This window comes from Podarcis pityusensis (genome assembly GCF_964106645.2).
Source record: "Podarcis pityusensis genome assembly, chromosome: 11".
NCBI classification, from domain to species: Eukaryota; Metazoa; Chordata; class Lepidosauria; order Squamata; family Lacertidae; genus Podarcis; species Podarcis pityusensis.
The window spans coordinates 25,746,480-25,763,294 of NC_138036.1; the positions used below are offsets into that span (position 1 = coordinate 25,746,480).

The 16,815-nt window shown below is 39.6% G+C and overlaps 1 protein-coding gene across 3 annotated transcripts in view; it reads left to right on the forward strand.

Annotated features, from left to right (window-relative positions):
• The first annotated feature begins 57 nt into the window (after positions 1-57).
• The window catches only part of CWC27 (CWC27 spliceosome associated cyclophilin), a 111,517-nt gene continuing 94,759 nt past the window's right edge, over positions 58-16,815 (forward strand). Inside the window, exons 1-10 of one of the 3 annotated variants that reach the window (XM_080972842.1) lie at positions 58-242; positions 2,687-2,783; positions 4,474-4,586; positions 5,522-5,665; positions 6,684-6,782; positions 8,257-8,360; positions 8,595-8,664; positions 10,141-10,220; positions 10,533-10,566; positions 12,438-12,592. In XM_080972842.1, the coding sequence (XP_080828968.1) occupies positions 201-242; positions 2,687-2,783; positions 4,474-4,586; positions 5,522-5,665; positions 6,684-6,782; positions 8,257-8,360; positions 8,595-8,664; positions 10,141-10,220; positions 10,533-10,566; positions 12,438-12,592 (938 nt within the window). In that variant the 5' untranslated portion in view covers positions 58-200. The remainder of the gene's footprint in view (positions 243-2,686; positions 2,784-4,473; positions 4,587-5,521; positions 5,666-6,683; positions 6,783-8,256; positions 8,361-8,594; positions 8,665-10,140; positions 10,221-10,532; positions 10,567-12,437; positions 12,593-16,815) is intronic. The other 2 variants (XM_080972840.1, XM_080972841.1) reach the window with 2 other exon arrangements.

Below are 16,815 nucleotides of genomic sequence, written 5' to 3' on the forward strand. Positions count from 1 at the left end.
TTTGGCCTTCGAGGGTGCGGATGGGAAGCTTGGCTTCTTTTCAGCGCTGTTTCCCCCCCTTGGGTAGAAGTGGTAGTTTCCGGCTTCCAACATGGCGGGAGCTTCGCCCTGGATTCCCGTTTAACGGAGTTCCGTGCGTCCGCCTTCTCCCGGGTCCGGGGACCGCCGCGCAGTGAGCCCGCTGCGCCCAAGCCCACGCCATGAGTAATATCTACATCCAGGAACCGCCGACGAATGGCAAGGTTAGGGAGGGGGTAACACGAGCAATCATTCTCTCATACTGAAATTTTGGTAAATTGTAACTACTTGGATTCAACCTGTGAGGATAAATTTAATGTAATCTATGATATTTTTGTTTATCTATGTGGTCCAGATTGTCCTCAGTGCACACATTTCTCAGTGTTCCAGAGTAAGGAGAGTTTACTTCTCTGAGAAATTGGAGAAGTCAAAATGGAAATTATTGGAAAAGTGAAAATGGGCTTTGTTCTGTGCTTGGTGTGCTCAAAGGACTCAGACACTACCCTCCTTTTTTAATGTTGTTTATCAAGGAATCCTGGCTTGTCTGGAACATTAATAGAGCTGAAAGTGAAGAGATACTCTGTTTCCAACCTCTGACCAAAATGTAGCTTTGGGAATTAGGGACTGCCTGTGGTTGCCACTCCAAACACCAGGTCAGGTCAGCCCCAAAGCTGAGTAGCTTCTGCCCTTGGAAGGGGTCTTCTGATGAAGATGCTATACAGATGGCACCACACTCCCCCTAAAACTCGCTAAAATGTATAAAGGCAGGTCACCAACATGCTGGGGATGTGAAAAGGATACAAGGTCATATTTCCATATGTGAACTGTGTAGTTATCTGTGAATTTTGGAATAACATCTATAGTCAACTTTAAAAACTATTTAAATTTACATTTAAAAAAAGACCAGAGATCTTCCTATTAGGAATACTATCAATAGAATTCAAAAAAATATATAAGACCATTGTTTATGTACGCAATCATGGCAGCGAGAATAATAGCGGCAAGAAACTGGAAAAATTAAACCTTACCAACAATAATAGTGTGGCAAACTCTTATGATAGAATACCTGCAACTAGCAAAACTGATGGGAAGAGTCAGAGGAGTGTCAAACCAGAAAGTATATGGAGAATGGAAAATATTTAGAGAATATCTAAAATTGTACTGTACAAACAATAATATACTTGCAGAACTAGATTGATACTTGTAAACAAAAAGTGTATTAGATATCATATCGGATTATATATTTATAAAAAATATGAAATAGCATAAACCTGTGCAAGAAAGTATAGACAATATAAGCAGTATAATGAGAATGACTGGAAGTTTTACATTTTAACTTGTTTTTTAATTGTAATATATTGTATTTTCTTTATTCTTTTTTCTATTTTTATTGCTTTTACTTTGTATGATGTCATCTATGTATTTATGTCTGTGTGCGAAATCAATAAAGATTAATATTTTTTTAAAAAGGAAAGGGTCTTCTGGTGGTGAAGGTAGCCTCAAGATGGGAGATAATCAGTGACTGGCTGCTGACACTGTAGCAGGTGGAGAAAATGAAAGGATCAGGTGCACTTTTAGTATGAGAGGACTGTTGATTAGTGGAAGAAGTTGAACAATGGTGGGCAGCTATCGTTTGGAATAGTTCTGGCATTATCCATTGCTCCTGCGTACATTGCTCAGCAAACGTGACATGGATTTATATAGTTTATAAAGAAAACTGAGCAGCATGTGTGTGCTTAGACCCATTAGTGTGGAGTTTGGGAGGGGGTTACTTTGAATTGGTAAACCTTTTTGTAGATAATGTTGCATGAAATGTTCTGTTCCCTTAATCAACGGGGATCTAGTTTAGCATGTTACACTTATATTTGGTAAACAGATTTTTTAAAAGCATGCCTTGTTAATGTGCTATATCAGTATCTCTTTTTTCCTCTAAGTCATAATAATTTGAACTGAAATATTTGATATGGTGTAGGAAAATAAATAAAGCACACTTACAGTTCAGTCTTTTGTATGGCTACACAGCACCTCCTTCCGAGTAGACATTCACAGGATCACACTGTTAATAGAATGTTCAATTCTATCGTCAAACAAATTTGAAGACTTCCTTGATTTTTTTAAAAATATATGTGACTGTTTTACAGTTTGTCAACATAATTGAAAACTTAATATGCTAATTCTAGCATACTAAATAACCTGTGCATTTATGTTTACTATATATGCATGGATGCTTGCCAGAGACAGTTGATTAGTGTTGCATTCTAACACACCCATTACATTACCACTTTGTTTTTTGAAATGCTGGAATAGGGTTGGTTGAGGGGAGGGCAAGGGTGGGAGAGCTCCAAGTTGCTAGTGACGGCATTTGTATGTGTGCTCTCATCTGTGTGGTGTCAGTTTCACCAACCCAGAGCTTGCCTGACCGCACCTCTCCCCATTCCTGTGAATACAGTGCCACCCCTACCGTAAGGGTATTGTTGCCACTCCTTGTAATATAATCCTTTACCTGTACACAAAACTTACTCATTTTCTTGTTTTTAAGACAGTACGCAGAGGCAAGATGTATTTCTAGTGGCAGCCAGGAAAGTAGTTAAGTCTGCAGAATGCAAACCATACTTTCTAGGAGTACATACTGTATATATTTATAAAATAGACATATGCTCTTCTATAGGTTTTATTGAAAACGACAGCTGGAGATATTGATATTGAGCTATGGTCAAAGGAAGCCCCCAAAGCGTGTCGGAACTTTATTCAGCTTTGCATGGAAGGTAATGATTAAGACAGTAAATACCTAATTATGTTGTGCATGCAATTTAAGGCACCAAACATCTACAGGAACGCCTAGTCCTTCAAGTGGTGTGTGTGTGTGTGTGGACCATTAAATAACCTATTTGTAGTCTGTTGCAGTTTTCCACTATTTACCATGATTGGAACTAGTCTAGGGCCTCCCTTGGCTTGCAGGTTTCTCCTATGGCGTGACCATAAGGAGGACTTTAATTAATTCATCTGAACCCAACAGTCTTCTGTTAACTCTGGTTTGTTTAATGCTGATTGTTTCAACAAAGCATAGTTAATGTAAACCACATTTTAGGTTTTGAGTGTAACAGCACACTGTGGTTAATTGAAATCAGAAGCAAAAACTTATAACCTCCTTGTGGCTTCCTGGAAGAGGTGATGTGAAAGATGAGCATGTGGAAGGGACAGGCTGGGCTCATTCCTTGCACAATAAACCACGGTTTATCGTGATGCCCAAATGCAGCGACTCATATTGATTGGTAGCCAAGAGTCATAGTTAGAAAAACAGACAAAACCAGTATTTTAAGATATGAAAACAGTATTTTAAGATAACAGCAGGCATCTGCAGTGTCACTCCCCAGAGTCAAGTGTCTCTGCCTCATGTGGCTGGCCACATTTGCTCCTCTCCTCCAAACTGCATTACAAGTAAAATAAAAATCCATCTTTCATCTAAGCACTCTGCACTTGTAACACCACTTAATAGAACCCATTTCTCTTGCATGGAGGAGGTTTGGATAAACAACGGGAGAAACACTTAATGTTTCTTTGATCTCCAAAATTACATGCAAGTGAAAGACGACCTCCGTTTTCCCTTAAGTCACCTGATAAACACAGGGGTTTAGAGAGGATTCATTTTAGTTTTAAGGAGGGTCAGAGAACCTTGGGAATCGCCTCCGTTGTTTCTTATCCAAACTTCCATGCAACTGAAGCAAGACTCTGCCTTTCTCTCAAGTCCTCTGAGATTAGCAAAGGGCTTGTGGGGAGATTGGGGTTTCCCTCACTTGGGATGCAGTTTGCAGAAGGGGTAAAGCAGCAGTCAAGTCACCTGCACTTTCCTTCCTTCTCTCCTTTCTGCTGCAGTATGAACTAACCTCAGCCTCTTCCCAAAGTCCTGTGTGCATGTGCTAGAGAAAGTGGGGAGAGCTGGTAGTGAGGACTACGAGAGGCTGGCTAGTAAACCAAGCCAATACAGTAGTACCTTGGTTTACGAACAGTCCTGTTAACAAACTCTTCGGTTTACGAACTCCGCAAAACCGGAAGTAGTGTTCTGGTTTGTGAACTTTACCTCGGTCTAAGAACGGAATCCGAATGGTGGAAGGGCACCAGTGGTGGGAGGACTCACTAGGGAAAGCGCACCTCGGTTAAGAACAGATTTGGTTTAAGAACAGACTTCCGGAACGGATTAAGTTCATAAACCGAGGTACCACTGTATTTGTGGACAACAGAATTTCTTAACAGTATTAAAGATAATCCTTTTAAATTTCGTAACTGAACTAAGTGGTTTTGGTAGTTTGGGTTTTAGCTTCAAAATTAGCATATGCAGCTAATTTTAAGAGGAGAGATATTTTGAAGGAATAAAATTTTGGCGAGAAACTAGAATGCTGTTTATAATGAAAGGTATACAGTCCATGCTAGCTACTCTAATGCCGGTTTTCTTTTCAGGTTATTACAACAACACAATATTTCACAGGGTTGTACCTGAGTTTATAGTGCAAGGAGGAGATCCAACTGGTACTGGGTCAGGAGGAGAATCTATCTATGGGGCCCCTTTCAAGGTAAACCTCTGTTTTCAGTGGGTTTTATTGTCCACTTATTCCACTGCTGTTGAACTTTGGTTAAAATGGATTAAGATTTAATAAATGTCCCAGCTACAGTTAGCTGCCCACCCCATGCACACATAGCTTGCAGTAGGCCCCATTGCACTTGGTGGGATTTGTAAAAGTGTGTAGGATTCAAACGTTAATCATTTTTAATTCCCTTTATTTCTTTGTGAGATAATTTGAGCACATGAGATTTGAGTCCTATTGAAACTGGCAGGACTAAAATGACTAACCTGTGGCTAGATCTGGGTCAAAGTTTGGGATTATTTAGGGTCACTTTTGTGAGGAAAGCAACATTATTATTATTATTATTATTATTATTATTACTCCTGTCCGTTTTTAGAACTTTGCATATAAAATGGCGTTCTAAAAATTGTAGTGAAATGTAGGCTGTTCATAGAATGAAAGGATGGGACTTAATTGCCAAGCTTGGAAGGAAGAACAGATCCTCATCTTTCAAGATTTCCTGTCTATAAGTACAAATAACCATGAGGAAGCTTTAAAAAAAGTTTCTGAAATAAACAAATAATTATGTTGTGCTTCTAGAATTAAGAACTACTGCTCCTATTTCCTAGCTAGGATACACCCTCTTGAACTTGTTACTTCTGATGTAATTTTCAATATTTGCATTCTTCCAAAAGACACCACTTTTATCTATATCACAACTCCTTAAAATTGGGACAATTTTTTTTATTGTGTTAATTAATGATTTCTAGTTTTTCCATGGAAGATAAGCTGGTGTCGATAACGCAAGTGATTATTGCTTTGGGATTTGGCTGTAAACAGTGTTTTTGATGTCGTATTCTAGAGGTGCATCAACGGACAAGCTGTGGAATGAACAAGAGCAGATTAAACTTGTGCACTAATTGCTCTTCCTCTTTAATTTGCAGGATGAATTCCACTCACGGTTGCGCTTTATTCGGCGGGGACTGGTTGCCATGGCAAACGCCGGGCCTCACGATAATGGCAGCCAGTTCTTCTTTACTTTGGCTCGGGCAGATGAACTTAACAACAAGCACACCATCTTTGGAAAGGTCTGAAAGACTTCTATCCCAAGCCCCATTATTTGTCTGCCTGAATTTGGTTGTGGGGGCAACCTTGGCGAAGAAAATCCACCCAGAGCTGTCAGAACTCATCAAATACAGTCTCTGTTGAGCGGGAGGGCTAGGTGTTTGGATACCCTCATCATAATACCGTATTTTTTGCTCTATAAGACGCACCAGACCACAAGATGCACCTAGTTTTTGGAGGAGGAAAACAAGAAAAAAAAAATCTGAATCTCAGAAGCCAGAACAGCAAGAGGGATCGCTGCGCAGTGAAAGCAGCAATCCCTCTTGCTATTCTGGCTTCTGAGATAGCTGTGCAGCCTGCATTTGCTCCATAAGACGCACACACATTTCCCCTTACTTTTTAGGAGGGAAAAAGTGAGTCTTACAGAGCAAAAAATATGGTAATTTTATTTGTACGCTTTGTTTCCATAGTTAAAGCCATGTTCAAGGCAGCTGACAGCATGAAAAGGTTTACATAACAAAAGCAGTCATAAGCAATAAATAAAACACTTCTAAAAGATACACATCCAGATTGAACAATGTCCATATAAATCATACGATCTAAAAATTAAGATACTAAAAATGAATATCAACAATAGCAACAAACCCCTGTAAACAATATCTCAACCCAAGAGTGTTCAGCAGCCTCAGCTTTTGTAGCTGGAGTCAGTCAGGTCCCCACTCCCCACCCCAGGCCATGTGGGAAAAGTCCTGCAAGGCAGGGAACAGAGCCTCCCGTTAAATGCATTTGTTTTGGCTTAGCCCTAGCATATATATCTCTTACGTCAGGCGTTGGGATACCCGTATGTTTGTAAACTGCACCTTTTCCGATTGCATTTCTCACTGTGGAAAAAGGCTACATTGATCTAAAGTATAAATTCATTTTATGTGCTGTCAAACTGATAATGACTTTTTAACAGAAAACATACAAGCTTTCTAAAACTATCCAGAAAGTACTTTGAAAATAATTTAAGCTTTAAAAAACCCTCTTCTAATTTGACAGATTACTGGAGATACCATATATAACATGTTACGACTTACAGAGGTTGAAACAGATGCAGATGAAAGACCACTCAACCCACATAAAATAAAAAGTACTGAGGTAGGTTTAATATTGTCTAAAATGGATTAAAATATATATTTCATTGCCTTCAAACCATCACAATTATATGTAATTTATATAATTTATATCTTTGTTTATCTCAAAGCAGTGATCAGAACGAGTATTTTATACAGTTATTTTAGCCTAATAGGCTAAAATAACTATTTTAGCCTAATAGGCTAAAATAGGCTAAAATATGCATCTGTGTCTGCCATTTGTAATATCATTTTAAAAGTCGTATATTTAATACCTGCAGTTTTGGAATTGACTATGTGTGGTATTCAGCTATGTTTTAATTAGAGCAGAGCTATTGAAGTTGATGAACATGATTAAGTTGGGTCTATTAATTTCAGTATGTCTACTCTGAGTAAAATTTAGGGTGATATTAAACTAAGTCAGTTGCCAAAGGTTGTAAGACGGACACATATTTGGTTTTTTTGCAGCTTTTGCTAAGGCCAAAGGAGCTTGTATAACCATAAAATACTTAAAATTACACAAAGCATAAAAGGCAATAATTAAGAAATCTATTTCAGCACAATTCCACAAAAATCCATAGGCTGCTAATGCAGACTGTAGCCCATGGCAGTGTGGCTCATTTTTACTGCCAAAGGCAATACAGAATACCGTACTTTTCTGTGTATATTTGGGGACTCAAACTTAAGAAAATGGGAGATAGCACAAAGTTGTTGAGTTTCTCTTGCAGAGGGTTCCCAAGAGTTGTTGAGATTTTGGAGGGGGGGTTGCCGAAAATCGCTCACCCGCACGGGTTGCAAAATCTGCCTGTAGTCTCTCCCCTTGCCGGCAGAACCTGCCCAATTGCTGCAGCATCAGCCAATCAACACCACCCATTGATGCAGCTACCAATAACACACACAATAGCCGCTAACAGCCAGGGCAGCAACCAATCAAATGTTCACCCTATTCACTACCCTTGTATAAGACATTTTTAAGCAAGATTTTTAAAGGAAAAAACGTAGTCTTATACACGGAAAAGTACGGTAGATGAAACCATCAGAGTGCCATCAGAGAGATTTAATTTCTGAATGCATTCAGGGAGTCGTGCAAGAATTGTGGAACAATTAGTGAAGGTTCTACAGAGCAGGGCCTGAACTGATGATGACCATGTAGTGGGTTTAGGGTCCTAGGCTGTGAAGGGTTTGGAAGTTAAGCTTGCAGGCAGCAAATGCCGTTGCAGCAGCAGAGCTGGGAACATGTGTTCTCCTCTCCCTCATGCCACAGCGTTTTACATCTGATCCAGTGTGAAATTTCCTCAGGCTTGTTCCAGCTCATGCATGTTATGCTGAACCATGGTGCAAACTGGGTCTTCGTGCGTGGTGGTTTTGTACATTGTAACTCTTGGAGTTGTAATTCTTCGCTGTCTGTTTTACTGCAGCTATTGGATGGTTTTAAAATCAGGATTACTTATCACAATGGGAAGTCCTAAAAGAGGGTTTCTGAAATATTTTTCTTCTAGGTTTTATTTAATCCTTTTGATGACATAATTCCAAGAACCAGTCAAAAGCTGACGAATGAGAAACCAGCCGAAGAAGCGAAGAAAGCAAAATCCAAGGGCACAAAGTAATTATAGCCTATGATGGTGAACAAAAACTAAGATCTATTTATATATCGCCACTGAATGATCAAACCCTTATTTATACCCTGTGATATACCCTGTCTATAAAGCTCTATACATTTTAGTCCTTTGAATGGGATATTTTGTTCAAAAGTATTCTAAAATGTCATTTCCAGGAAAACAATCTGTATAAGATAATACTGTTTCCCCCCCTTTTGTTTTTTTGTTTTGTTTTTAAGGAATTTTAGCTTGCTTTCATTTGGAGAAGAGGCTGAAGAGGAAGAAGTAGAAATCAACAGAGTTAGCCAGGTATAGATACAGGCTAACAATATATTTTTGTGACGCTTCTATGCTTGTTTATATTTGTAAATAACTTACTTTCCTCTTGGAACCTTCACCTTACAGAGCAGGGGTGGGAGTAGGCCAGATACTTATCAAACCCAGCCTTGTGGGCCAGATTTGACAGGTGGGCAAGGCTGTCCACATGACAGTTCACCTGACATGACCATGACATCAGGTATTGGGTTCTTTGAAGTCCAGGCGCCGGGACTTCAGAGCACCATGCAGGGCTTGCAGATTACTACCAATCACTCAAAGCCTTCTTCCTGCAGTTCCTCCACACACAACCAGTCCAGGATGCTTTGGGTCTAGCCTTATTTCTGCAAACATCAGCTCCATGTGCAAGTTCCCCTGTCGATGATGAGCAGTTGAGCCAGAGCCTGCTTCCTTTGCCCCATGGGGAGCGCACTTTAAGATGCATTGCCTGCCACATCTCTACCTGTCCCATATCTAATGTTACATATGACATCAAGCGTGGGGCAGGTGGGGTGGTTCGGGGGAAACTGTCTCTCAGGCCTACTTTGAACCCCTGGCAGGCCACGTTTGGCCTGCAAGCTGAAGCCCTTTGGTAGAGCTTTGTGAACCAACATATCACACTTGATACAAGACACTGCCAAGTTCAGATAAAACATGAATATAGAGATGGATGTGCTTACCATGCATCCTTATAAATGTTGTATTATTATAATACTTTGCTGCTAGAGAATTGGTCCTTCACAACTGGCTCTTGATTGGTTTTCTGTCTCAATGCAAAGTGCTGATTATACTGAATATGACCCCTGTAAGCACTGCGTGGTCTAGTACCTGATACCTACAAACCACTTTTTTCTACATGATCACATTTATATATTTAGTTCAGGGATGGGGAATTTGTTTTACTCGAGGTGTTGTAGTCTCAATTCCCATCCCCCCTGACTCTTGGCTGTACTGACTGGGGTTGATTGGAGCTAGTGTCCATCTATATCTGTAAGGCTACAAGGTTGTGCATCTCTGTCTTAGCTCATGTAGGGAAACTTTGTTTTATGTCCCCCTCTCTGTTTGAGGTGGTGACTTAAGTGTGGTAAGACCTTCTTGGTGGTGGCACCAAGACTGTGGAACTTGTTCCCCAGCAGAGGGAGGGAGTTTACATTGCTAGTTTACTGCAGTTTTTTAAGCAGCACATCACAATTGTTTCATTTCAGGGCACATTTGCAATGAACAATATTGGAAATTTATTTAACCGCAGTCATTCTGTTTTGATTTTAGTCTTTTGCAGTTTGGTTAGATACGATTTTTATTAATTGTTATAAGCCCTCTTAGGATAAGAACAAATGTGTTTTACAGGAGAGTGATGCTATATTTTTTCAGTTAGTTTGTGTGAGGTTAAAACAGTGATTCCTCTCCCCCGACCACCTTTTCCCCCCTACTCATTGTTCTGCATCTCATCATCTTCTTCTTCTTCTTTAGAATATGAAAGGAAAAAGCAAAAGCAGTCACGACTTGCTGAAAGACGATCCGCATCTGAGCTCAGTACCTGCCATTGAAAGGTTAATATACTACTTGCTAATCAGCAGCTATGTCAACTTGGGGGAGGCTGGATCTATTTACCGTAAACTCACAACTATTTGTCCACTTGCCTAACTCTTGCTTTTTAGATCTAGGGGGTTATCCCTAGACCTTTTTTCTGCCCCTGCTTTGTATGCAAGGTACATATGTAGATGTGTGGAACTCAATGTTGTTGTTTTTTTAAAAAGTTTGTATCTCTACCTGTATACTTTTAAATTCAGTTTTTATTTCATTAAGCTAATTCAAGTAACGTTAGAGAAGAATCTACTTACATAAGTTGCATTTCCTTTCAGTGAAAAAGCAGATGACAGTGATATCTCGGATGAGGTGAGTAGCATTTCTACTTCAATAGGGAGCCCATTTTGCTGTGAAGTTGTAATATTCTCAGGAAAGTCACACACTGAAGCTTATACATGTTGCCACCAGGACAGTGCTTCTGGGTGTGGGTGATTCCTTTAAGTCAAAACAAGCACCTTGTGTTGAAGTTTGCTGCTTTGAGTCCATGTGAAGTACACAGCACAAAGATGGTTTAAACTAAAAATACCCAGTGGAGAAGAACCGTATACAGATGCTCAAATTTTACACATAGTGAAGAATAGGGGCTGTGCTCTCCCATCCCTCTAATGTTTTGCCACTCACTCTGATGAGATGGACCTCCAGGTGTCCTTTTTATTGTGCATTCATGTTAATTCCTGCTCATTATAGTTGTTGTTTAGTCGTGTCCGACTCTTCGTGACCCCATGGACCAGAGCACACCAGGCACTTCTGTCTTCCACTGCCTCCCGCAGTTTGGTCAAACTCATGCTGGTAGCTTCGAGAACACTGTCTAGCCATCTCATCCTTTGTCGTCCCCTTCTCCTTGTGCCCTCCATCTTTCCCAACATCAGGGTCTTTTCCAGGGAGTCTTCTCTTCTCATGAGGTGGCCAAAGTATTGGAGCCTAAGCTCATTATATTAGCAGGGCTTTAAATACTGTTCACACCTTCACAAGTTACAGGGTGGGCATACAGCTTCGTTTCCAGTTGGTGCATGTCATAGAATCATAGAATTGTAGAGTTTGAAGGGACCCTGAAGGTCATCCAGTCCAACCCCGGACAATGCAGGAATCTCAACTAAAGCATCCAATACAGATGTCCTGTAGCTTCCTACTGAAAACCTGTTAACTTTACACATCACAGATATTTTGGGATTGTTGGTGTTCTTTTGTCCGGCTTTTGTTTTGTTTTAGCATAAGAGTGCCCCTCCAGACAGTGATAACATTGGGGAAGCATTGGGGAACAACTAATAAAGCAGAATGCTGTGCATACAGTTCTCTATAAATTCATTACTAACGCACCAATGACATGTTACATAAATGACCATCAGAAACCAAATACTGGTCCGGAGAGGCCTCTGTGAATGTAGGTCCTTCACATCTAGATCTTGTGGTGTATAGGTCCTGTGGATTTGGCCTTTGAGCATTGGGCTCCCCTTTTGCATATGGGCCACAGGCATAAATTATACCTCACAGATGTTGAGTGGGATGGTGCACAAATACAATCCCGCTCTCCAACTTTGTATATACTGTAATCTGGATATCTGCACAGTGCTGAGGAATAAGATGAGATTATAGTGATGTGGGAAATGAAAGAAAAATGCTGCTTTGAACCAGCTTGGTTCAAGTATGCTGGAGAAGAGGAAACCATATTCTGTCACATTTAAAAAACTGGAGTGTAGTGGTTCTACTAGATCCTAGGAGACCAGGGCTCGAATCCCCACTGCTCCATGAAGCTCACTGGGTGACCTTTAGCCAATCACTATCTCTCAGCCTAACCTACCTCACAGGGTTATTGGGAGAATAAAATGGGGAGATGGTGAAACCATGTATTCATTTGCTACCTCTAGCCCCTTGGAGAAAATATAGAATAACAACAACAATAACGAATAATGATGATGGTGATGATAATGATGATGATAATAATAATAATAATAATAATAATAATAATAATATAGAACAGGAGTTTTAACTACTTCTTGAGGAGTACTTCTTAAAATGATTAGAAATCTCTTTTCTTCATGTAAGTATCACATTGTTTTAGACAGTTGTGTTCTCCAATGCCTATTGTCTTTGAAATACTCTTCCTGTGATGAACTGAAGTTGTCATGTGTATGAAGAGCAATGAATGGATATTTTGTCAAACCAGCCTATTTGCTTGGCAGGAAGAGGGTGCATATGGTGAGGAAGATGAAGAAATTGATAGTGATGAGAAGTACCAAATGAAAGAACGCATTGTGAAGAAGTTAAAGAAAGATGCTGATCTAACAGCTCAAAAACCAACTAAAGAGAAGGAAACGGAGAAGAAAAGTAGCCGCAGGTGGGTAATGCATTATTTTGAGCTTGAGTGTAGTAAAATAACGTTTTCAAATAGTCCACCATTGACACTTAAATAAAATGCTGAGTAAATTGATCTTAAGTTTGTTCCTCAGATGATTTTTTTGGTTAACATTTTTAGAGGAGCATCTCTTCATATTTTCATTCTTCTCTCTGGCCCCACCATAGAAAGCTTTTGATTAGCTACAGCATATATGTATACTGTGAGTGATATTGCTGAAGTAGCCAAACCAGTGTCAAGCCTGCACAAAAAAAGGATATATCAGCAGACTTGTGGGAACACTGCAGTTTGCAGAAGTACAAAAACTACACAGGAGAAGAAACACAGCCCAGGGTGAGGGGCAATAATGTCCCCAGTGAGGACTGAGCATGCTCATTGGCTGTGGAATGCTGATCGTTGCAGTGGGGAACGGGTGGAAATCTAGAGTGGGAGAGGAAAAATGAAATGGAGAGGCTGGAATTCTGAACAGAGAGCACGCCACACTACAACACTTGGTTGCAGCATACATTTGCAAGCATACATTTTAATTTTTCTAGATACAGTGGTACTTCGGGTTACATACGCTTCAGATTACAGACTCCGCTAACCAGAAATATTACCTTGGGTTAAGAACTTTGCTTCAGGATGAGAACAGAAATCGTGCAGCAGTGGCGCAGCAGCAGCAGGAGGCCCCATTAGCTAAAGTGGTACCTCAGGTTAAGAACAGTTTCAGGTTAAGAACAGACCTCCAGAACGAATTAAGTTCTTAACCCGAGGTACCACTGTAGTTGTTACTATGAAGTAATAAGCAAAACTGGGTGTTTCTGACCTCAGTAGCAAAGTGCTTATTAACCTTGTGTGTGTAAAGAGTATTATCATAATGTCCTCTGCTTGGCTTATGTTTTATCATATTTTATAAGCTATTAGCTGATTATAGAAGTGGGCCCAGATCCATGAGTTAGCACCACAGCTAAGAAACTCCCAGGATATACCTTTGATGTACCATTTGCCGTGTAGTTGTGCACTGACACAAGGTATCTTATTGGTAGAGCTGGTTAGGGTGGTGCTTTTTAATTAGTAATGGTTACCATCTTTGTGTGCTTAGTGTGCAAAGCTTTTGGACAGATTGAATGGGCCCACCTGGGACCCAGCTGCGTCAGTGCAAGAGTCCATGCCTGGCATGTGGTAATACTAACCTGTTGTACATGGGTGCTTATAGGTGTAATCCACATACCTTGCCCTGGAAGCCAGAGGAGTGTTTGCAGAAGTCTGTCCATTTCTCTGTCTGTTGAGAAACCTTCACAGTGTTAAAGCATATACAGTGGTACCTTGGGTTAAGTACTTAATTCGTTCCGGAGGTCTGTTCTTAACCTGAAGCACCACTTTAGCTAATGGGGCCTCCCGCTGCCGCTGCGCATCCGGAGCACGATTTCTGTTCTCATCCTGAAGCAGAGTTCTTAACCTGAAGTACTATTTCTGGGTTAGCGGAGTCTGTAACCTGAAGCGTATGTAACCCGAGGTACCACTGTACTAAGCAGAAATGTACAGCATGCACAGGCCCAAGCTCTTCTTGCATGACCATAACACTTAGCACAGTTCACCAAATAATCAAAATATTACTTACTTATGACATTTCCTAGTACTGATTTCTCTTGTCAAAATTTTGTGAAGGGCAGTTAACACCCCTTTTTGGCATCTTTGAATCATTATGAGTTTTTGATTAAATACCTCTCTTACTCAAGGAATATCACAGTGTTTTCTTTTTGTTTGTTACAGCTTTGCTAAGATCTTTCACGTTGTTCTGGTGAACCCAGACCATAGCCTCTAGCTATTGACTAGACAATAAATACTAACTTGTACACTTCCATAGTAATCACAGGTGCAATATGCTTTTCACAGCATTGCACATCCACCATTTTTATACAGCTGTACTTGAAACAGTGCTCTGTTTCTAACTTTTGTTTTTTGGTGAGTGTTTTTATTTTTAAAAAGAACTTACAGCCTACCTAATTTTAAAAAAAAATTCAAAGTGGCTAACAGATCCCAAACCTCACAGTCCTATATCTGACCCAGTCAGAAAACCAGCATCCCTATATAAATTACAATAATAATAATAATAATAATAATAATAATAATAATAAATAATAAATAATTACTTCCTAAAGGGCTACTAAAACAAGAACATTAGCAATACTGTATACCAGAAAAATGATCAGCCAAAAAACCTTTTTAAACTGCCATGGTTTTAACAGCCACCTGAAACAATACACGTGAGCCCAGGGCCAGGCTGGGCCAGGCTAGGAAAATTTTGGACTAGGAAAAAAATGCAGTGATTGAGTTTGGGTAAAAAATAAAAAATAAATCCAAGTACATGTGACTGGAATGTCATGTGTAGTTTTGCCATAAGAGCAATTTTGTTTTTGTTTTTTAAACACTATTTTGACATCTGCTAGTTCTTTTAGACCATATGTGATCTATTTAAATGTGCTCTCGGTTCCAATTTGGCTTTAATACTTAAGGTATCTGTTGCATGGCCACACAGTTTATTAAGATACGTTGTATTGTACGTACCTCAGTCATTTTCTCTTTCTAAGTTTACCCTGTCTGTTTTAGTTGTTATTTTTGTTGTTGTTAATTAAATTTAGTATAGTTCTTCCTAGGAGTTTAATTTCAGCATTTGGTATGCTACAGCCTAAATATCACTTCTTTAAATCTTTTGAAAATAAATGTTTCTAATCTCAAAAGTATGGTGTGATAAAAGCAATTGCTGCATTCTTAATGTCACTTCTTAGATATTAGTAGTGAGTTCTGTTTCATTTGAAAACTGTATTAGCCCCCTAAGCAGTGGCAATGCAATTATGTACACACTGGAGGGTGTGTACAGTGGTGCCTCAGGTTAAGTACTTAATTTGTTCCGAAGGTCCGTACTTAACCTGAAATGTTCTTAACCTGAAGCACCACTTTAGCTAATGGGGCCTCCTGCTGCTGCCGTGCCGCCGGAGCATGATTTCTGTTCTCATCCTGAGCAAAGTTCTTAACCTGAAGCACTATTTCTGGGTTAGCAGAGTCTGTAACCTGAGGTACCACTGTATATGGAATCAAAGATATAAAAATCAAAATACTCATAATTTACAGGGAAGCAGTAGCTTTTCTACTAAAAGTAAAATCACATTGACGTAGGCTGAGAGTCAAAATATTTATCCACTCCTTCTAAATTTCCTTTTAATAATTTATTTTAAGTAGCTTTTTTCCTGGACATGTTTCATCAGCAGACAAACTTTTAAAATAGAAGAAATATACAATTTACTATTTCTGTATTCTCCTGTTCTAACATGGCATTCACAATGGTCTTCTATTGAATAAGATGATCGTGTCCCGTCCCCCCATCTCCTTATTAGTTTCAGCAGAATTTCTGCCTCTGAACTCCCAGTCCTTTCACTAGGCTCAGAGGCGGGGAGTTATGAATTCAACAGGGATCTGTTGATTCCACCAAAACAAAAATTTAATGTGTTTTGCCAAACAGTTTGACCATTCTTTAAATCAAATGAATAAGCTCTGAAGAATCTACTTCTGGCTGCATAGGACCTGGTTTTAAAGTAGCAGCACTCAAATCTTCCTCTAAAACATTTCACTTATTTGTATCTAATTTATTAATGTGCCCTCCTTTCCACAGTGCCTTCGTTAAGTATTGTGGGTTAGTCAGATAAGCCATAGTTATCCGCTTATATAATTAATTATGCAAGCCACTGAAGTATCTGTTATGCTTGGAAAAGCCTGTCACAGCGTACTACAGACTTCATTTAGTAATTGGAAACTGAACTTCATGTCATCTTATTTCAAGATGACTCTTGCTTTATACAGATGTGCTGGAAGCTGGCGATACAGCACATTCCCCAGAGAGAGTTTCAAGGATGCTGATTCAAGCATGCGTTGATCAAAGCATGCAGTGAATCATAGGTCTGGGGTGTCAACAGCCACAGAATGGAATCCATGGTGTATGACTTCAGTGGGAGGTTCAGGGAATGTTTTGTCAAACATCTGATAGCTATCAAATTTTTCATTTCATCTGAAAGTTAGATCAGCAAGTGTTGAAATGTTAAGTACTTTATTTGGAATAGCAGCTTATATTTAAGATGGCACTTAACAGCAAGTCTGGTGCAATGGTCAGACCCTGTGCAAATCAAATGCACAAAATAAAACAACCGCTGTTTGCTTCTGACTGTTCA